The sequence below is a fragment of the Camelus dromedarius genome, chromosome 36, assembly GCF_036321535.1.
Source record: "Camelus dromedarius isolate mCamDro1 chromosome 36, mCamDro1.pat, whole genome shotgun sequence".
In the NCBI taxonomy this organism is placed as follows: domain Eukaryota; kingdom Metazoa; phylum Chordata; class Mammalia; order Artiodactyla; family Camelidae; genus Camelus; species Camelus dromedarius.
The window spans coordinates 13,750,461-13,774,225 of NC_087471.1; the positions used below are offsets into that span (position 1 = coordinate 13,750,461).

The 23,765-nt window shown below is 37.7% G+C and overlaps 1 protein-coding gene across 1 annotated transcript in view; it reads left to right on the plus strand.

Moving 5' to 3' along the window:
- The first annotated feature begins 457 nt into the window (after nt 1–457).
- Nucleotides 458–23,765, plus strand: part of LOC135320063 (meiosis 1 arrest protein-like) — a 32,467-nt gene continuing 9,159 nt past the window's right edge. The window contains 3 exon segments of the mRNA XM_064482520.1: nt 458–748; nt 5,824–6,009; nt 6,724–6,892. Coding sequence (XP_064338590.1) covers nt 509–748; nt 5,824–6,009; nt 6,724–6,892 — 595 coding nt within the window. The 5' untranslated portion in view covers nt 458–508.

Consider the following 23,765-nt stretch of genomic DNA (forward strand, 5'->3'; position numbering starts at 1 on the left):
AAACAGAAACAGACTCATAGATATAGAGACATACAGACTTGTGGTTGCCAGTGGGGAGGCGGGTGGGAAGGAATAGACTGGGAGTTTGAGATTTGTAGATACTGAAAGGTATATATAGAATAGATAAACAAGTTTATGCTGTATAGCATAGGGAAATATATTAAAGATCTTGTAGCTCACGGTGAAAAAGAATATGAAAATGAATATATGTATATTCATGTATGACAAAAATTGTGCTGTCCACCAGAAATTGACACAACATTGTAAACTGACTATAACTCAATAAAAAAAAAGAAAGAAAAGTGGGGGGGGGGATGGAATAGCCTAGAGAAGCTTGCATTAGTACCTAGAGAAGCTTTCTAGACTTAGTCACCTAGACCTGTGTTCATTGTTTCAACAGAGTATATAATGTAATTCAGGTTTATGAAAGCCAGCGATTTCTCTTTTCTACCCTGTAGGTGTAGAGAATATCCAGGTGTGGCTACAATTCCACATCTGGTGGGCTGCCATGTATCATGGGCAAACTACTGGCAAAGGGCCCTCTCATTGCATGCAGATTTACCAGCAACCTCCAAGGCTTCTCATCGTGCACATCACTCTCCCATCCTGGGCTGACATCTGTTCCAACCTCTGTGAGGCTCTGTAGAACTTCTTCTCACTGGCCTGCAGCTTGGTAGGCCCCAGCCGCATGTCCCTCTTCAGCTTATACATGGTACAAAATCAGCATGAGTGCATCCTCCCCTTTGTGGTGAGTATATCTGTATTTGTTCATATTCTCCTGAAAGCAGACGTGAGGTTTCTGGAGCAGCAGTTTCTTGAGAGATTTCTTACAGCAATAACTGTGCCCGTTCCCCATCTCCAATACCCCACAGGCACCACAATGAGAGCCTGATGTCATCCTATATATTGGGGGGGGATTACTGCAGAAGAGGAACCCCAAAATTACTAATACGGGAGTTTGAATCGGCCACATATTATCCCCTCCACTCCTGAGAGAGTGGAAGAAACCTTGGCATTTACAGTCTTTTGGAATGTAAGGAACTGACCTCTTCCGTCCCCCTTTGAAATGCAAACACAGGGAAATAAATCTCTTAAATTTCTTCAGAGGTCTCTGGCTATTCAATCACCCTTTAATTTCCAAGACTTGTCCTTTAACCCAGTTTGAGATTTTTTTTTCTCTCAGAAAGCCCTAACTGTGCAGCAACATTAAAATATTTTTTCTACAGTTGCATGCAGGACTCAAGTGAAACTCCTCGTAGGGTTTCAGAAAGCAAAGGCTGGGCCGGGGCCCAATGCTTTTGCAAAGCTCCCTCACATGTAGACAGCTGTTGCTTTTCTTCCTCAAACTAATGTAAATCTTCACTCTCCCCCTTTACCACGTTCAGAGTCACAGAGATGGGAAAGACTTCAGAGGTCCTGGTACATCCTCTTCCTGAAGCAGCCTTGCTGCTGGGATAGTCAGAAAGGACTTACAGAGAGCCAGACCTTTGATTCCTACCTAGTGTGCACGTGACCTCCTCCCTCATAGTGTCCATGGAAGCTGTGCGGAGGCCTGGACTCCCCGCACCCCATCCAACATAACAAGGTATCTCTCACCCCCACCTCCTTTTTAAGGTAATGTCGGAGGAGGCAGAGTGGAGGCCATGTGGGGAGTGGCAGTGAGGTAGGCACCTTTTTACCTCCAAGGCAGGGTGATGTCAGTGAAGTTCTAGTGAAAAGCTAGGACTGTTAGGACTTTTTTCCTACTGGAAATCCTGGTGGTAATAAAGCTTCCCTACTCCCAGGGTGTCAATGGGCCCCATATGAAAAACTTGAACTTCCATCCCCACCCAGAAGTAACAGCGTACCCTCCCTCCTGGGATATAATCAGAAGTCAAATAGAGGCACACCCCGACCTGGGCATAATTATGTGGAAACCTTACTTCCCCCTCTGGCACAGTGTTAAACTAGGCCTGCTAAAGCGTAAGATTTAAACAAGATCCAGAGTCTTATAGCATAATACCCAAAATGTCTAGAATACAATTTAAAAAAAAACACTTATGATTATTAAGAACCAGGAAAATCTCAACTTGAATGAAAAGACAACACAGACACAGATGTTAGAATTACCTGAAAAGGATTTTGAAGCAGCCATCATAAAAATGCTCCAGCAAACAGTTATAAACAAACATGCTTAGAACAAATGGAAAAATATAAGGTCTCATCAAAGAAATAGAAGTGTAAAGAAAAACAAAATAGAAATTTTAGAACTGAAAAATTAAAAACAAAAATCTTCCATGGATAGAATCAACTGCACAATGAAATTGACACCTTCTATAGTGGGCAACTTGGTGACAGTATCAAAATTTACACACCCTTTAACCTAGCAAGTCTGCTTTTAGAAATTTATCCTACAGATATGTTTTCATATGTGCAAAAATGATTTAAGGTTATTTGTTTCAGCATTGTTTGCAGTAGCAAAAGATTGGAAGTAACCTGCTATCAATCAAAAGGGAATTGGTTAAATAAACTTACGTTCCATCTCTTCATGGAATACTATGTAGCCATAAAAACCAATGCTTTTTATCTATTGAGTGAAATAATTGCCCAATATACTATGCAAAAAATCAAGAAGAGAGTATCATAATCTCTTCTATTTTGGTAAGAAGAAAGATAAAGTTTACTATTTATATTTTCTTTCACATAAAGAAATACCTCTGGAAAGATACCTAAGAAACTAGTAATATCGATTGCCTCTAGGAACCTACCAGTTAGCTGAAGAATTAGAATAGAAAGGTGACTTTTTCTACATAACATGTAACCTCTGAATTTTGAATTCTGAATGCTTGCTGAATAAGAGGAGAAAAAATCAGAATGAAAGTTTGAGCAGGGAGGGTATAGCTCAAGTGGTAGAGCACATGCTTAGCATGCACAGGGTCTTGGGTTCAATCCCCAGTACCCCCTCTAAAAATAAGTAAATAAACTGAATTACCTCCCCCCACCAAAAAAATAAATAAAAATAAATTTTTTTTTAAAAAAAATGAAATTTTGGAAGCTATAATACAGGTGAAAAGTAATCATTGATTTAACAGTCCCAAGAATGCTAAATCTCAAGTCAATACTGGGGAAACCCAAGGAAGAAAGCAATTTAAACCACCTGGTTCTCAAAAGGCTTAGGATTGGCAAAATCAACTTGTAGAGGTAAGAATGCAGGACGAGCTAAAAGTAGAATGATGTTGAACTTCTGTTTAAAAAGAAACTTGACCTCTAGATCTCTCTTTTCTACTCCAAAAGCAACAGACTTATTCATCACCTTAGATGGAATATCTGAATATGCCCCATACCAATGGACCCCTAGAAATTTCACTGAAGTAGAAGGCTCCTGAATTTTAGTCCAGTTGGTTTCCTACCCTCTGGCATGCAAATGTCTTGCCAGTAAGTCTAAAGTAGTTGCTAAAGTAGTTTGCTCACTAGGTCCAATCACCATGTCATTAATGTAATAGACCAGTGTGATAGCGTATGGAAGGGAGCAGCAATCAAACTCCCTGTGAACTGAATTATGGAGAACTGATATGCCCCTGAGGTAGGACAGTGAGGGTGTATTGCTGGCCTTGAAGCTGAAAGCAAACTGCTTCTGTGGGGTGTTATAGACAGGAATGGAGAAGCATTTTCCAGATCCACAACTGCATACCAGGTACTGGGAGATGTGTTAATTTGCTCAAGCAATGAAGCCACATCTGGTACAGCAACTGCAGTTGGAGTCACCACCTAGTGTAATAATCCACTGTCAGTCTCCAAGATCCTTCTGTCTTCTGCACAGGCCAGATAGGTGAGTTAAAGGGGGGTGTGGTAGAAATCACCACACCTGCATCTCTCAAGTCCTTGATGGTGGTACTGATTTCTGCAATTCCTCCAGGAAGGCACTGTTACTTTTATTATTTTCCCAAGTGGAGGCAGTTCTAGGAGCTTCCACTTGGCCTTTCCCACCGTAATTGCCCTCACTCCACGGGTCAGGAAACCAGTGTGGGGATTCTGCTACCTGTTAGGTATGTCTATTCCAATTTTGCATTCTAAAACTGAGGAAATGGCCACAGGGTGCATTTGGGGAACAACTGGACCTGATCTAAACCTTCGTTGATTAGATCAGGGGTCTAAATCTGACCTCCATTAGCCCCCTACCCTGACTAGTGGGCAATAATGTTTGGGATCTCCTGGAATTAGTGTCAGTTCAGAGCCAGTGTCCCATAGACCCTGCAAGATCTGATCATTCCCTTTTCCTCGATATATAGTTACCCTGGTAAAAGGCTGTAGGTCCCTTTGGGGAAGGCTGGGAGAAAGACTAACAGCGTAAATTTTTGGTAATGTACTGGGGTCCTTCCCCAAGGGAGCCCCACATCCCCTTCATTCAAGGTTTTCTGGGTCTGTAAGTTGGCTGAAGTCTGGGAACTGATTTAGGTCAACCAGAGCTTTCTAAAAAGGGGAACTAATTAAACAAATATTAGATCTCAATTTTTCCTCCGTTTCTCTTAACATGTTTATTTGTATTTTCTGTATCTTTGGCTCTCTGGGCTGTGTTCTATGGTACTTTTTTAGTTTTATTCCCCAGTTCAATAATTGTCTTTTTAGTGGTGTTTAATCTATCAGTTAACCCATTGAAGTTTTTTTAATTGCTATATTTTAATTTCTAGAAATTCTCTTTGATCATTTTCAAATCTTTCTGGTCCTTTTTTGATAGCTTTTTAATTCTTTGTTCATGGTTTTGATACCCTCTTTTATTTCTTTAAACATCTTAAAGATATATATATGTAATATACATATGTTATTCAAATAATGTCAGAAATTTTAACTCGACACTTATTCAAAATACATATATGCTTAGGAAATGTAACATTGATCTAGAGTCTAATTAAATCAGATTACTTACTGAAAACAAGTTTTTGTGGAGGAGGGTGAGGAGAACCAGGAGGTTTACATGTTGTTTCCTTGACCTGACTGCAGACTAAGCCAAGCATCTCTTCTTTACTGGAGTGACTGATCCTGAGGAGTAGATTAGGTTGGACCTTATCAGTTCTAAAATGATTAACCATTTCTGGCAAAACATCACTCTTGAATAGAGAAGCTCCCAGTGCCTAGACTGACTAAGAAATGAAGATAATGTTTAAGAGCAATGCTGCTAGGGCTCCAATTTGCCTAAACTACCCCAAAGTAAAATTAAGCAGTCACAACTAAATGGAGTGGGGGAGGGTATAGCTCAGTGGTAGAGTGCATGCCTAACATACGTAAGGCCCTGGGTTCAATCCCCAGTACCTCTATCAAAGATAAATAAATAAGACCTAATTACCCCCCCAAAAAATACAAAAAAAATTTTTAATTGTGTTTAAAAAATGTCCCTCTCTAACTTTTGTAATATTCCTTGTTCTTAAGTTTACATTGTCTGATATTAATATAGTGACTCCAGCTTGCTTTTTGTTTGTATTTGCACAGGATATATTTCCCTATTCTTCCACTTTTAACCTGTGTCTTTAAATTAAAAATGAGTTATCCAATTTGAAAAAAACAAAAACTAACAGTCACAACTGAACCTTCCTTTGGGTGAGTAAATATGTAAAACACGTTCTTTCCTTTTTCTAGTAACTCCACATAATCAAAGCCTTTGACTGCAGATTTTCCTTCCTCTGGTCTAGTGCCTAAAACATAATAGGCATTCTGTAGATCTTGGTCAAATAAACAGATTTTCAGGGAGGCAAAAGTACTCCTGAGGAGTAATTGATCATGAAGTTAGACAGTTAATCTGAAACCTAGGTCACTAAAGATTTGCATCTTTGGTTGGTATTTTCTCTGCAGCAAGTGAAAGGGAACTTTGCGAGGCTGCAGGCCTGCATCTCAGAACTCCGCTTATTGCAAAGAGAAGGTTGTTTCAGACCACAAGGCATTTCTCTGCAGCTGGCAGTAGAGGATGGGCTCCAGCAGCTCAAACAGTACAGCAGACACGTGACCACAGGTGCAGCTCTGACCTACACTTCCCTGGAGGTAAGAGATGCTGCCCTCAGGACTCTAAGCCGTCTTCCCATCAGTCCATCATTGTTAGTCATCCTTATCCTGTTCTCTGTTTGATACACATTGAAGGTCATGACAGATACTCCATTGGGTGCATGACTGACTCTGAGTTCTGATAACATCAGGCATCAAACAAATGAGTTTAAAGAATTATGCTTTCATTTGCATCCTTCTTCATCAATTAGAAGTGTCTAAGTACAAAAGAGAATTGCTTATATTTAATACTTGCCTTCCGGAGTTTCGAGTTCAACCTGGATCCTGGTTGAGCAAGGAGAGAAATCTACATGGAGGCACCACCGTGAGAAAACAGCATATAGGATCTCTGATACTTAGTGAGTGGAATTTAAGGACTCTATTTCCTTTGTTTCCTAGTGAAATCAAAGCACTTTAAGCAGGAGAAATACTGCAAGTGATTCATTCAACCCTAAAAATACTAAAATACACTGATGGCCTCTCACTGGTAACTTTCTGGGGTAGGCTCAGCCTGTTTGGAAGGGTCCTGTGATGATCTGCCCACCAGACCTCTCCCACCAGAATCTGTCAAATGAAATTTGATTTGCAAGTTACGATTAAATCCTCTTCTTTGCCGTAAAGACAATAGCCACTACCACAGATTTCTGCAGGGTTTCTGTCCTTCACTCTGTACATCAGGAAAAGTAGCCATGTGATTCTTTGATTTATTTCCAGATTACTGTTCTGACTTCACAGCCTGGAAAAGAGGTGGTCAAACAATTGGAGGAAGGACTGAAAGATACAGACCTAGTCAGGGTCAGGAGGCTTCAGGTGGTTGAGATCACAAAGGGAGTCCTTGGCTGTATGGACTCAGCATCCCCTGTTGAAGAGCCCAGCAGCGATGGTAAGAATTAAAGGAAAAGGTAAAAAGAATAGCAGAGGTTTTAATGAGCAGTCTTTTACAGGTTAGGAAGATTATTTTCCATGGCATTTTTATGTCATGAAATGAAATGAAGCCAACATACTTCACTGTGGTTCAGACAGGTGTTTCTAGGTGTGAAGTGTTGAATTTTTTAATCATATTTTTAATTTCAGAAACAATGTATGTTCATGTAATATTATAGATATAAAAAAGTAAAAATTCCTTCCTCCTCTAATCACTTTTTTTTATTTAAATATAGTCAGTTGACAATGTTGTGTCAATTTCTGGTGGACAGCACAATGATTCAGTCATACATGAATACACATGTATTCATTTTCATATTCTTTTTTACCTTAAGCTACTACAAGATATTGAATATTGTTTATCTATTTTATGTATACCAGTCAGTGTCTGCAAATCTCGAACTCCCAATTTATCCCCTCCCACTCCCTTCTCCCCTGGTAACCATAATTTTGTTTTCTATCTCTGTGAGTCTGTTTGTGTTTTATATATAAGTTCATCTGTGTTTTTTTAATCGCTTTTAAGATATTGGGGTATCCCTCTTAATGTCCCATTAGACAGAGAGAGAGATTGAGAGAGCGATAAAGAGATAGAAGTATTTTAACAAGATCATGACATACATAATATTCTATAATCCTCTTTGTATGTTGGACAGCTGTCTGTGTTAGTATCTATAGACCTGTCTCATTTTCTGCTGGCTGCATGATCTTTTTTACTGTGTGGTTGGACCAGTTTCTTTATTTAATTGCTTATTGATGAACAGTTTGGTTTATTACATTTTCTAGTAAAACCAATGCTGTATGAACAGACTTCTCTGTAGGGCTGTCTTCACGGGCTTATGACCAGTGCAGTCACACAGGGCCTTGTATTCAGAAAGGCCCTATACTTAGGATTGAATGCTCTTTGGTTACTTTCTCGGAGTTCTTAATAATTTTATCTTTGAATTTGTGTTTTGTAAGTGAAGTTTGATGGAACAATGGAGCATGTGCCAGAGGATTATAGATTTGGTTTACATGTGCCCCGCCTCCTGTATCTTCCCCACTTCCTCAGAATAGGTTCTCAATCACCAGCTTCCCGGCCCTGAGGTCCCAAGCCTGCCTACCCCCACCCAGTGATCACTGGCACCCAAGTCCCTGCCAATAAATCCTACGTAAGTCATCAATAATCCTACACCTTCTAGAAGAGAAAATACTCAAACTGAGTCTTGAAGAACAAATAGGAACTAACCAACTGGAGGAAGAGGAAAAGGGCACTCAAAAAGGAGACCCAGAGGCATGAGAAAGCCAGATAAATCAACTTTCAGAGACATGCCCATGGTTCCCTATGACAGGAGCCTAGCAGCAAAAGTGAGGCTATAAAGGCAGGCAAGGGTTAGATCAAGAAAGGCCATCTATGCCCTAGTTCTAAGACATTTGGGTTGCATTCTAAAGCAATGGGAATTTATGAAAAGATTTTCATCACGAAGTCAAGTAGACATTCCCAAATTATGGAGTTTTAAAGGTTTCTTATCACTTAGATGTGACATCTAAAAGAAATGATACAAATGAACTTATTTACAAAACAGAAATAGACTCAGACATAGAAAACAAACTTACAGTCACCAACGGAGAAAAGGGAGAGGAGTAAATTTGGAATTTGGGATTAACAGATACACACTACTATATATAAAATAGACAAACTGTATAGCACAGGGAACTATATTCAATGTCTTGTAATAACCTATAATGGAAAAGAATCTGAAAAAGAATACATATGCATAACTGAATCACTTTGCTGCACACCTGAAATGTGAATCAACTATACTTCAATTTTTTTAAACTTTTTAAATAATCTCCTTAAAATGTAATCAATAAAATAAAGGTTTTAATTTGTCCAACATTCAAGTTACAGATCACTCTCCAGCAGTTCCTTCTGGCCACATTGGCCTTCTCCAAGGTTCTGTACACGTGGAGGTGCCCACTATTCTTATACTATTGAATACCTCACTCTTCCCTTCACCCCCTAATGATGTCAGGGGTTGGTAACCAACAATGTATTTCCCATCAGATTCTGACATGTGGATTGTTCCAGCATCATGGACCACTGCCATTTTTCTGATGGGGGGAGGGTCACCAGCCTTGCTGTTTGGTGTATGAGCTCTGTCACCTACTACATACACACTGCTTTCCTCAAATCAGTCTCCTCACTGACTATCCTTTTGTCTCTGTTCCTCCACTTGTACTCTTTTCCCCTGAATTCCCTCTTCTTTCCTTTGAATTCCTTCCGCTATCCTCTTCCAGCCAAACCCTCCCCATCCTTTAAGCCCTAATTCAGGTTTGTGACTACTGTATTGATTTTCCTCTCCTTAGAACAACCACATCGCTTGTGATCTGCACTGCACAATTTAGTGCTTAATTATATACCATATAGAATTGTTCACCATTGCTTTACTGTGTAATCATTTTGTCTTCTCACCTAAACTGTAAGCTACTTGATATCTTTTCTATCTGCATTGAACATTAGGCATTAAGCCCTGGGATTACGAATTTGTCTTACTCACTTCTGTGTCCCACTGTATCCTAGATTTTCAATAGATATTTGTTGAATGAATTGATGACAGTGATACCTGTAGAGTCTGTTCCTGATCTGTCCAGCATCCCCTTTCTCTAGTAACACCTCTACTTTCCTGGTCCCAGCATGGTCCATAACCCAGGTGAAGCAGTCATAGCTCTCCAGGCCACCAATCAGAGTCCTTCCCAGTGGGTTCTCAAACTGAATCTGTGAGAGAGAGGCTCTTTTTATTTCTCTTTGGCCATGGATAAATCTGGCTGGACTATGTCCTTTTCTCCCTTCAGTGACTGTACCCAGAAAGTACTGTATCTTTAATGGCACAGAGCTCAGAGTACTTTGAGGGTACCTGCTGTCTTTATTTAAAATACTCAGAGGCTAGCACTGTTTATTATTGTATTATTTATTTTTATCTTGGTGGGGGGTTGTAATTAGATTTATTTATTTTTAGAGGAGGTACTGGGGATTGAACCCAGGACCTCGTGTATGCATGTGCTCTACCACTAGAGCTATACCCTTCCCCTCTGAGGCTAGCACTGTTTAGAAGAGCTTTACAATGCAGGAAACCAGCTTTCTATCTTGTGTCCCTGCTAATGATTCTTCCAGGAACTACCTGTTTGCTTATAAATAATACATTATCCCATAAGTTGCTTGTAGTTCCTCTTTGTGGGTAAAGTGTGTGTATGGTTCATAGTTTGAAATCTTCCCAATTTGCCTCTGCTTTCCTCATGGTTAATTCCTTTATTCCATTAATGTTTTACTTTATCTGGTGTCCTTATCAAGAGATTAGCAAGAGCAACTTTTCTCATTCTCAGAAGGTTGAGGGCTCTGGAAGTTGGTTGCCAGAGCCTAAATCCCATTTCTATTACTTCCTACCTATGTCATTTCAGAGAAGGTACTTAGCCTGTCTAAACTGTCTAAGCCTTAGTGATTAATTCCTGCCCCATGCAGTAGTTGTGGGGATTAAATGAGATCATGTATGTTAATTACTTAGTGTATAATAAATGCTTAGTGAAAGTTAGCTATCCTTAGTATTGATTTTTTTTAATTTTTGTGTATGGATGGCTTAATATTTCTGAGATTTGTCATTAATGGCCAGGCCCCAAGTGGACTGTGAGTCACCTGAGGATAAGACTTTTACATCTTTGTGTCACCAGGATATATCATTCTGCTTGGCACATAGTAGATTCTTGAAAGAGTAAATAAATGAATGATTGGAAAAAATCAAATGATTTGTGAGAGATGGTGGTCACTCTAACATCAACTCAGATAGTTAGGGACATATCTCAAACACCTATAGCTTCCCTTCGTAGCCCATGGATATCATGAATTGATTCAAACACTTCTTGAATCTATTTTTAACTTTTTAACTATGGTGAGATGATCATCAATTAAATAAAAATTGTCTACATGCCACTTTTCAAAGAAAGAAACAGATTACAAGGAAATGTTGATATTACAGATCAGTTTAAAAAGGAATTATGAGAATATGTCCAGCTGGTCTAAATTCTGCCTTCTTTCGTTCAGCCCTGCACAGTGAGAACTAGTTATAAAGATGACTCGGAGACTGCAAGATCCAGAATAGCTGAAGAAAAAGTGAACTTAAAAATTAAGAAGGTAGACTTATCTTTTAGAAAGTTCTTGAACAAGGTCTAAAATGAAAGGATTAACTTTGTTTTTCAATTTTTTAATTGAAGTATAGTCAGTTACAGTGTGTCAATTTCTAGTGTACAGCGTAACATCCCAGTCATACACATATATACATACATTTGTTTTCATATTCTTTTTTCATTAAAGGTTATTACAAGATATTGAATATAGTTCCCTGTGCTCTACAGAAGAAATTTGTTTTTTATCTATTTTTATATATAGTGGCTAACATTTGCAAATCTCAAACTCCCAAGTTTATCCCTTCCCACCCTCTTTCCCCCAGTAGCAAAAAGGTTGTTTACTAAGTCTGCCAAGTCTGTTTCTGTTCTGTAGATGAGTTCATTAGTGTCCTCTTTTTTTCTTTTTCTTTTTTTTCAGATTCCACACATGAATATCATATGATATTTTTCTTTCTCTTTCTGGCTTACTTCACATAGAATGATGATCTCCAGGTCCATCCATGTTGCTGCAAATGGCATTATTTTATTCTTTTTTATTTCTGAGTAGTACTCCATTGTGTAAATATACCACAACTTCTTTATCCGATCAATCCTAGATGGTTTTACAGTCAAATTCTGTCAAACTTTCAAGGAACAGATCATGCCAGTCTTATACAAACTCTTCTAGACGTTAAAAAAGAAAAAAAGAGAAAAAGAAAAAAGAAAACAACCCCCTCAAGTCATGGTAGAAAACCAGGCAAAAACAATGTAAGGAAAGAAAATGGCAGGCCTGTCCACTCATGAAAATAGATAAAACAATCTAAAATAATCTAGTCATATATAAAAAGAGAATACAGAATTGACCAAATTGGATTTACCTCAGGAATGCGAGGTGATTTTTGCATTAGAAATATATAAACTTAACCATGGAGGTGAAAAAAAAGCCCATACTCTGAAAACTATGAGAAAATATGAGGGAAATTAAGGATGATACAAATAAATGGAAAGATACCCTGTGTTCATGGATTGGAAGAATTAATATTGTTAAAATATCCCTACTATCCAAAGCAATCTACAGATTTAATGCAACCCCTAAAAGTACCCATGACATTTTTCACAGAACTAGAACAAATAATTTTAAAATTTGTATGGAACTACAAAGACCCTAAATGGCCAAGGCAATCTTGAGAAAAAAGAAAAAAGCTTCAGGTATCTTGCTCCCTAACTTCGGACTATATTATGAAGGTACAGTAATTTAAAAAAAAAAGTATGGTACTGGCACAAAAACAGATACATAAATCAGTGGAACAGAATAGAGAACCCAGAAATAAACCTATGCACTTAAAGTCAATTAATCTATGATAAAGGAAACAAAAATACACAATGGAGAAAAGACAGTCTCTTCAATAGTGGTGTTGGGAAAACAGCACAGCCATGTATAAAAGAATGAAATTAAAACATTTTTCTCACACTGTATACAAAAATAAACTCAAAATGGATTAACAACTTAATTGTAAGACCAAAAGCCATAAAACTCCTAGAAGAAAATAGAGGCAGAACACCTTTTGACATAAATCATAGCAACATTTTTTTTAGATCTGTCTCCTAAGGCAATGAAAACAAAAGCAAAAATAAACAAACAAGACTTAATTAAACTTAAAAGCTATTGCACAGTGAAAGAAATCATCAGCAAAACAAAAAGACAACCTACTGAATGGGAGAAGATATTTGCAAATGATATGTCTAATAAGGGATCATTATCCAAAATATATAAAGGGCTCACACGACTCAATATCAAAAAAACAAATAATTCTATTAAAAAAGTGGACAGACGACCTGAGTAGACATTTTCCCAAAGAAGACATACAGATGGCCAACAGGCACATAAAAAGATGTTTAACATCACTAATCATCAGGGAAATGCAAATCAAAACCACAGTGAGATTGCACCTCACACCTGTCAGAATGGCTATCATCAAAAAGACAACAAGTAATAAATGTCGGTGAGGATGTGGAGAAAAGGAAACTCTAGTACACTGTTGGTGGGAATATAAATTGGTTCAGCCATTATGGAAACAGGATGGAAGTTCCTAAAAAAATTGAAAATAGACCTACCATATGATCCAGTAGTTCCACTCCTGAGTATATATCTGAAGAAAACGAAGACACTATAATTTGAAAAGATAGTGCACCCCAATGTTAGTAACAGCATTATTTACAACAGCCAAGATATGGAAGCAACTTAAGTGTCCATCAATAGATGAGTAGATAAAGGCGATGTAGTGTATGAAAATACAATGGAATATTACTCAGCCATAAAAAAGAATGAAATTTTGCCATTTGCACATAAGGCATGGACCTGAAGGGTATTATGCTTAGTGGAGTAAGTCAGACAAAGACAAATCCTGTATGTTATCATTTATGAGGAGAATCTAAAAAATAAAATGAATGAATATAATAAAACAGAAATAGGCTCACAGATGCAAAGAACAAACTAGTGGTTATCAGTGGGTAGAGGGCTTGGGGGAGGGGCAAGATAGGGGAAAGGAAAGTTTGTAAAAGTTACAAACTACTATGTATAAAATAAATAAGATAAGCACAGGGAATATAACCAATATTTTATAATAAAGTTAAATGGCATATAATCTATAAAAATACTGAATCACTATATTGTGCACCTGAAACTAATGTAACATCATAAATCAACTATAGTAAAAAAAGAGATGTATAACTTACCACATCAACAGATCAAAAGTTAAAAATCATATTACCTTAATAAATACAGAAAAACATACGATAAAATGAACATCCATTCATATTTAAAAGAAAAATCTTAGTAAGCTAGGAATAGAAAATAACTTCCATAACTTGGCAAAATGTTTCAACCAAAAACCTACAATACGATTTTTACTGGTGGAATGTTAGAAAGATTGCCTTCAAAAGTCAGGAATAAGACACGTATATCCCATCACCACTTTGGTTCAACATAGTTGTTCTAGTCTAATAGTTAAGAAAAATACTTAAGGGTATGAAGATTGGAAAGAAAGAAGCAAGACTGTCTTTATTTGAAACATATTTGACTGGCTACATTAATAACCAAAAGAGTCTATGGAAAAATTATTACAATTAGTAAGAATTTAACAAGGTGGCTGGATATAAGATCAAGATACAAAAGTCAATAGCATTTCTATAATTAGAAAGAAACTCTTAGAAAATTCAATTTTTAAAGAAATACCTTTTACATACCCTCCTCCAAAAAAAGAAAAAGAAAAACATTTAGGGAGGGAGGGTATAGCTCAGCTATAGGGTGTGTGCTTAACATGCACGAGGTCCTGGGTTCAATTCCCCAGTACCTCCATTTAAATAAATAAGCCTAATTACCACCCCCCCAAAAAACCAAAGAAATACCTTTTATAATAACAAAAAGTAGAGCATTTAGAAATAAATCTTAACAAAAGATGCATAGAATAGTTATTGGGAAAAGTTTAAAATTTTACTGATGTACTTTAAAGAAGATATAATTAAATGGAGCATGTTAATGGAGAGAAACATTCAAAATCAGAAAGAGTCCATTCTTCCCAAAATGATCTATCAAATGCAATTTCAATCAAAATGCTATCAGAGTTTTTTTGATGAACTTGACAAGCTGATCCTAATGTATATAATAGAGGCTAAGATATATATTAAGGCTAAGGTTTGCCCTATCAGATATTAAGGTGATTATAAGGCTATTCTAATTAAGATAGTATTATATTGACACAGAGGTAGATTGTCCAGTCTAGGACAGCTGAGAGAGACCAGGGACAAACAGACATGTTACATGAAAACTTGATGTGCGGCTGAGCCAACATGGCAGAGCAGTGGGAAAGGATGGATCTAGTCAGTAACTCATACTGGAACTACCAGTATTCCACGTGAGAAAAATGATATTTGATCCCTGCTGCGTGCCATTTACAAAAATACATTTTAAATGGTTTAAGGACTTAAATATAAAAGCCTCTAAAACTTTAAAACTTTTACAAGAAAATATAGGAGAAAATTTTTATCACCAAAGGTAGAGAGGAGAAGGAATAAAGTTTGCTAAGCATAAAACAAAAGATTGGTAACTATGAATACTTTAAAATTAAGAATTTCTGGGGCAGTCTACCCAAGCAATAGAAATAAAAGCAGGAATAAACAAATGGGACCTAATTAAACTTACAAGCTTCCTCACAGCAAAGGAAACCATAAGTAAAACAAAACAACAACCTACGGAATGGGAGAAAATTTTTGCAAATGAAACTGACAAAGGTTTGATCTCCAGAATATATAAGCAGCTCATACAACTTAATAAGAAGAAAACAAACAACCCAATCCCAAAATGGGCAGAAGACCTAAACAAGCAATTCTCCAAGGAAAAAATACAAATGATCGATAGGCACATGAAAAAAATGCTCAATATCACTAATTATCAGAGAAATGCAAATCAAAACTACAATGAGGTATCACCTCACACCAGTCAGAATGGCCACCATTCAAAAGTCCACAAATGACAAATTCTGGAGAGGCTGTGGAGAAAAGGGAACCCTCCTTCACTGCTGGTGGGAATGCAGTTTGGTGCAGCCACTGTGGAAAACAGTATGGAGATTCCTCAAAAGACTATGAATAGACTTACTATATGACCCAGAAGGAATACTACTTCAAAAAGATACCTGCACTCCAATGTTCATAGCAGCACTATTTACAATAGCCAAGACATGGAAACAGCCTAAATGTCCATCAACAGATGACTGGATAAAGAAGTTTTGGTATATTTATACAATGGAATACTATTCAGCCATAAAAAAGACAACATAACCCCATTTGCAGCAACTTGGATGTCCCTGGAGAATGTCATTCTAAGTGAAGTAAGCCAGAAAGAGAAAGAAAAATACCATATGAGATCGCTCATATGAGGAATCTGAAAAACAAAACAAAACATAAATACAAAACAAACAGACTCATAGACATAGAATACAAACTTGTGGTTGTCAAGGGGGAGGGGAGTGGGAAGGGATAGAGTTCAAAATTTGTCGATACTGACAGGCATATGTAGAATAGATAAACAAGATTATACTGTATAGCACAGGGAAATATATACGAGATCTTGTGGTAGATCACAGCGAAAAAAAATGGGACAATGGATATATGTATGTTCATGTATAACTGAAAAATTGTGCTCTACACTAGAATTTGACACAACAGTGTAAATTGACTGTAACTCAATAAAAAATGTTTTAAAAAAAGAATTTCTGTTCATCAAAAGACACCATAAAGAAAGTGATAAGACAAATCATAACTGTATTTACAACTTGTATGACCAATAAAAAGAATGAGTTGGTGTCCAGAATAAGGAATATAGGAATGCCTGAAACTCAGTTTTTTTTAAAAAGACGACCTAATTTTGAAATCAATGAAAGATCTGAACAGGCACTTCACAGAAGAGGAACTCTTATGGCAAATAAACAGAAGAAAAATTCTCATTCTTATTAATAATCAGGGAAATACAAATTAAAACAGTGATAGCCCATTTTTATGCCCACTAGTTTGCAAAAAATTAAGAAGTCTCACTATAGTGTTGGCAGTAGCAGAGCATGGAAATTCTTATACAGTGTCAGAAAGAATGTAAATTGGTTCACAACTTATCATTTTGTTGTAAAGTAACATTCACAATACAGTACAATTCAGCAATTCCATTCCTAGGAGAATGTCGCCAGAAAAATTTTTCAAATGTGCACCTGGAGACATACAAGAATTTGAATATTGACATGATTCAAAAAGCCAAAAATTAGATGGAGAGCTCAAATATCCATTGAATGACATATGAATAAATATTATAAGTTATATTCACAAAGTGGAATATCATAGTTATAAAAATGAATGAACCAGAGCTATATATACAATGTAGATGAATCTTCAGTAATAAGAAAAAAGCAGATAACAAGGATATTCACAAGATACCTCTTTATAAAGCTCAAGCAAAACTAAAATAGTAAAGTGTTTGTTTAAAATAATAAAACTGCTTTTAAAAGGAATGATTTCTAAAAATTTAGTGTGGCAAGATTTCCCTTAGAGAAGGTCAGGGCAGAGCATACACATATCTTAGTAGCATTGATGATCTGTTTCTTAAGTTGAGTAAAGGATTCATGAGAGTTCATTCTGCTCTTAAGCTTCATGGCTTACATATATGTTGCATGTAATTTATTTGCATATAATAAAAATTTTATAATAGCATTCCAAAGAATGGCTAAGTAATAAATATGCCAAAACTAAAACGGCCACTGTGATCAATGCACTTTGGCTTCCAGAGGACATATGTCCAGGTTGACAGCAGACTGCACTCACTGGGTATGTAAGTCTTTCAACCAGTTACAAATCATCCTAATGATGCTGTCAACCAGGCTCCATTTCTCAGCCTTGTACACAGGGATATCAGGTTCCCTTTCTAAGTGCTCACAAACCATCTGTTTAATATTTCCTCCTAGTCTTTGTCAGGGATCGATGTCAAGCTCTTTTGGAAAGGTATTTTATCCATATGTGTTCTCAGGAAACACCAAATGTTAACAACTCAAACACAGAAGATAAAGATTCATTGTCTCCCAAAGGATTCCAGGAAAAGAAGAAAAAAGAAAAAAAACCAAAAAACAAAACAACCTTTTCTATGATTCATGCTTGTCAGACTCCACATATTGATTTTTCCCCTTTCAGTGTCTTCGAAAGTGACCAGGAAATGCAGCTATTCATTGAGTTTGTCTTTGAAAACTGCATTAAAGTCCTACCCCTGTGGCATTAAGACTAAATTAGAACCCCTACTGTATTTACTATCTAAAGACTTTTAACACAGAGAGACATTTGTTTATTTCATTAACAGAAGCCATGGTCTCAGAAAAATGACAACTCTTCCCTTTTTAAAAATTGAACTAAAGAATTTTTTTAGACTATAGTAGAAAATCAATTTGAAAATCAGATTTAAAAATTTTTTTCCTCACCAACTCTTTTGAGGAATAATTTGCCTATTGTAAGTTGCATCCAAAGTGTACAATTCAATGAGTTTTGACAGTTGTGTATGCCCACAAATCATCACCACAGTCGAGATACACAACCCTTCCACCAACCCTAAGAGATTCCTCTAGCCCCTTCACACCCCACGCCTCCCTCCGTCCTTGGTATATGCCACCTATCTGCTTTGCCCGTAGATTAGTTAGCATTTTATATAAAAGGGATCGTATAAATTGTATGTACTTCTTTTGTATCTGACTTTCTTCATTCAAATTTAAGATTCATCCATGTTGTTTATATCAGTAAATAATTGTTAGTTTCTTTTTATGCCATATATTATTTGACCATTCTCCTGTTAATGGACATTTCAGTTGTTCCCAGTGTTTGACTGTTGTGACTAAAGCTGTACAAACATCTGTACACAAATCTTTGTATGGACATATGTTTTTATTTCTCATGGGTCTTACTGTGTTTATCGTTAATCCTTTCCCATTTACTTTCAACCTATTTGTGTCTTTATACTTAAAGTGTATCTCTTACAGACAGCATGTAATTGGGTCTTGCTTTTTATCCATTCGGTTCATCTCTGCCCCTTATGGAGCATTAACATTTATCAGAAGTATTGCTGTGGTTGGATTTAGGTCATTCTGTTTTTTGTTTGTGCTCATCTTTTCCCTGCTTGCCTGATTTCTTTTAGATTATTAAACATTTTCTGAATTCTATTTCAATTTATCAATTGTCATTTAGCTACATTTCTTTGCATTGTTTTTTAGTGGCTTCTCTAGGGATTACATTAACCAGTCTTAACTTACATTTAGAGTCAATATAGTACACTTCACATAAAATGTAGAAACCTCAGGACTACAGTTCTTTACATAAAATATAGAAATCTTGAAGGGATTAAAATATATTTTTAAACTTTGTTGCAGCCTACTTAGAATTAGTATAGAACCATGTCATGTAAAATACAGAAACTTTGCACTAGGTCCATTTATCCCCCACCCCACCACACACAACATTGTCTTTTTTTTTGTAGTTGTCATGTGTATTACATCTTAACAAGACAGTGTTATAAATTTTTGCTTTAAACAATCATGTGTATGTTTTAAAAACTAAGAGAAAAATAGACTTTTATATTTATTATTTCCAGTGTTCTTCGTTCATTCCTAAAGATCCAGCCAACTTTCCTTTGGGTATCATTTCCTTCAGCTCAGAGAACTTAGTACTTCTTGTAGCATGGTTCTTGTAATGACAAATGCTCTTAGCCATTATTTATCTGAAAATGTATATTTCACTTTCACTCTTGAAGGATGTTTTTCTTGTATGTAGATGTATGGGTTGACAGGATTCTTTCTTCTTTCAGCACATGAAATGTGTTGCTCCACTGTCTTCCAGCCTTCCATGGTTGCTCAATAAAAGTCACAGTCCTTAAATCACTTTCCCCTTTATGTAAAGGATCATTTTTCTGGATGCTTTCAAGAATTTTCTCTTTATGTTTGTTTTTCAGCAGTTTTACAATAATGTGACTAAGCACAGATTTCTTGTTTGGGCTTCACTGAGCTTCTTTAATCTGTACATTTATATCCATAACCCAGTTTGGGAAATTTGCTGCCATTATATCCTCAAATATTTTTTTCTGTCTTTTCACTCTCTGGGACTCCAATTACCTACATGTTAAACTTTTTAAAATAGTTCCACAGTTCCCCAAGGCTCTGTGGTTTTCTGCTTGTTTGTTTGGTTTTGTCCAAACTTTTTTCTTTTTATTCTTCAGATTAGATGATCTCTGTTGATCTACCTTTAAATTCACTGACTCTCACCTCTCATCTCCATTATGCTTTTAAGCTCATGTGGTGAATTTTTTGTTCAGATGTTGTATTTTTCAGTTCTAAAATTTCCATTTGGTACTTTTTTATATTTTCTATTTCTCTGTTGATATTTCTTATCTTTTCATTTATTGTGAACATATTTTCCATTCCTTATTGAGCATAATTTTAATTATGCTGCTTTGAAGTCCTTGTCTGGTGACTCTAACATCTATCTTTGTTATCTTAGGGTCTTTGCATCTATTGATCATATTTTCATTTGAAACTGAGTCATATTTTCTGACTCTTTGTATGCCAAAAGCTTTTGCATTGTATTTTGTGAATATTATGTTGTATAGACCCTGGATTCTATTATACTGCTCTGTAAAGTGTTTTGTTTTAGCAGACAATTAACTTTGTTAGACTCAACCTGCAACATTGTGTAGGCCCCTCACTCAAATCTCAGTTCCATTCTTGAAGCCTAAACTATGAGCTGCTTTCAGTTTGTCCCACCCAGGGTCAGCTAGGTGCCTGGACTGTTTAAACACATAATTTAAGGCTCTCTGGCTTTGGCTTTTTCCAGGGGCTCTGGTTGCCCTAGGCTTCTTCCCCTGGTAATGCCAGTGAAAGACAGAGGCCTGACTGTTGAAATTGTAGCTGTCCCTGCACTCCTGTGATGGAGGCCACCCTCAAAGCCAAGGTGCAAAAAATGGGGAACTTATTCCTTGCTGGTGACTCACTTCAAATTTTAGCTTTTCTCGCAAATCTTTGTTCAGTCTCCAGAGCCCTTGGGTAGTTGTTTTGTTTTGTTTTTTACTACTATCCTGAGTTTCTAGCTATGATTTACAGGAAGATCAGTCTGTTAGGCAGTGGGACCTAACCAGATTGGAAGGCCCTTATTTACTCTTGATCAGTTTACTGCTTTCTTTTTGCCTCCTCTTCCGTCTTCTGTTCAAGTCAATAGGCTCAAGTTCTTCATCATTTCCCTCTGTGTCTTTAGGAGATTATGACTTAAAAGTTCTTCTTATTAAATCTCAATTTTTCTTTCCTCCTCTTCTGTCCCCCTCATCTACTGTTCTTGGGTCTTGCACAGTTGTTTCTGAGCAAGCTTTGTCTGCTCTGACTATTTGGGCTAGTTGTTAACATCCTGTATTCACAGGCCTAATAGTACTGATTGTAGACTGGCCCAGGGAGGCTAAGATATGATTTCATAGTTTCCATAGTGGTTCTTGACATTTTGAGAATCTGATAAAAACTAAGGGCCTATCCCCTCCCCCCCCACACACACCAAAATATGCCTATACACACACAGATGAAATTATATACAATTTCAGGGGTTCCCAGAACCCCTGAAGCCCATCCATGACACCCAAAGACAGGTGACATGATGGTCATTTGGAAAGAAATAGGTCTGGACTATAGGTGAAGACTGTGGAACTGGGGAGGATGTGCAGGACCGGCCAGGAGCACCATCTTCCTGGGCCTCTCCTTTAGACAATATATGTCAAGAGAGAAATACAGCCATTGTATATGTGTGTGTGAAAGAGTCAAATTCTCCCATATTAAGTACACTTCAATTTTGTAGCCATGTTTTAGGGTTGACCTCTGAGACGGGCTGCTTTAGGCATGACCTTATTTTCAATCATTTGGCTTTCTTAGTCTTTTCCATTATTGTGGCCCTTCCAGAAAAGCTTAAAAAGAGCTCAGTGAAGGGTATCACTGCTTGTGGCCACAGGGGGGCAGGGTAGGCCTGAAGTCTGAATGTGATTGCTGGCAGCCAGCTAGACTGCAACAGACTAGGCCTTCCTCACTTGTCACGAACGCTCAGATACTCAGAGCCAGCTGCACCTCCACGCCAGTAGCCAGTAACCTTTCTAGTTGGTACCCTCAGGGTAACCAGTCTCACTGACTGCCCTGCTCACCAGTCAGTGTGCGAGCTGTTCTTCAAACACTGGAAAAGTGAGACGTCCCCGCCCCTCCCCCCTAGTTTAGCACATTCCGTTGTATTTGTGAGGAACACAGTACTAGGTGTTGGTGCTCTTATATATGTTGATGGCGAGGGAGGAAGTCACCAAGATAAGTAATCGGAAGAAAATGAGTTCCAAAAAAGGAAAGCACATTCTTTTCCTTTAAGAGCAAATCGTTTTGTTGATGACAGAAACGGAAGAAAATGCCATTTGTTGGACGACATGCCATTCATAGCGAATTAGCTCACGTCTTATGCTTCCTACAACTATGAAATAGGTTGTACCATCTCCACTCTGCCCCAAGTCACATAGCTAACAACTTTCAAGCCGCAATTCAATCCCTGGTCTTTCCACTTCATTCCACCACCCTTCATAAACTCACGACAAGATAAGAAAGCCCTTCAGAAGAAACAAAGTAACAAGTGTCATTTGAATTGCCCACATAGAGGGCACAGATACCCAGGGGGTGCTGATTAAAGCCAAAGAAGGGGGTAGGGATGTAATTAAGCATAACTTCCTGGACAGAGTCAGTTCTGAGTTGAATTCTGGAGGAGCTGAGGCCGTGGATTGACAAGGGTAATAAAAGCACTGAGGAAGGAAGGAAGTCACATGGCAAGGAGGCTAACTTGGTTGAAGCAGAAGAGTTACAGGAAAAAGTAATGAGAGCTGAGGAGCAGGGAGCAGCTGTTTAACTCAACAGGCATTTGCCGAGCTTCAGCACTGCTGAGCTGGGGGCCTGGGGTGGGAGCATAGGCTCTCAGCAGGTGGAGATGGGGGGAAAGGTCTGAGCCACCACGGAACGAGGGGAAATGGGGGGTTTTGAGGAATAAGGAGTAGCAAGTGGTACAGGATGAGTGAAGGGAAGAAAGAAGATGACAGTAGGAAGGCGGTGTGTGCACTTTAGCAAAGGAAGGATCTGACAAAGCCATGTTTCAGAGAAACTGACTGGTAAGAAGGATCGGAGGGGAAGAAATGGCATTTGATGGAATAGCCAAGAGGCCACTGCCATAACTCAGGCACAAGGAAATGAAGGCCTGGACCAGGGACAAAGAAAACACAAAAGAAGTTCTCTGTCAAGAGTGTTTTGGCTTACACATTAGTCCTTAGCTTGTATACTGTGACTGTCCCTGAGAAGGTCCCTGCAAAAGTGAGGACTCAAATCTGAAGCACCTGCATGGCAATTCCCTGAGAATTTTTTCAAAGGAAGAAGCTCTGTTCTTTGGCTCTTCCAAGAACCTGTAGGTTAAGAAGTTGGAAAGAACTCCACACCATATACAAAAATAAACTCAAAATGGATTAAAGACTTAAATGCAAGACATGAAACTGTAAACCTTCTAGAAGAAAGCATAGGCAGTAAGCTCTTTGATACCAGTCTTGGCAATATTTTTTTGGATATGTCGCCTCAGGCAAGGGAAACAGATGCAAAACTAAATGGGACTACATCTGAAAAGCTTTTGCACGGTGAAGGGAACTACCAACAAAATGAAAAGGCCACCACCCCCTGAATGGGAGAAGATACCTGCAAATGACATATCTGATAAGCAGTTAAATCCAAAATATACCAAGAACCTATAAAAACTCATCATCAAAAACGAAACAACCTGAGTTTAAAAACAGGGCCTAAGTGGACATTTTTCTAAAGAAGACACACAGAGGGTCAACAGGCACATGAAAAGATGCTCAGCCTCACTAATCATCAAGGAGATGCAAATCAAAACCACAGTCAGCTCACACCTGTCTGGACAGTCAGTTCACACCTGTCGGGACAGCTATTATCAAAAAGGCAGTCGCAAGTATTGCCAAGGACGTGGAGAAAAAGGAACCCATGGGAATGTAAATAGGTGCAGCCACTCTGGAAAACAGTATAGAGGGTCCTCCAAAAATTAAAACAGAGCTACCATATGATCCAGCA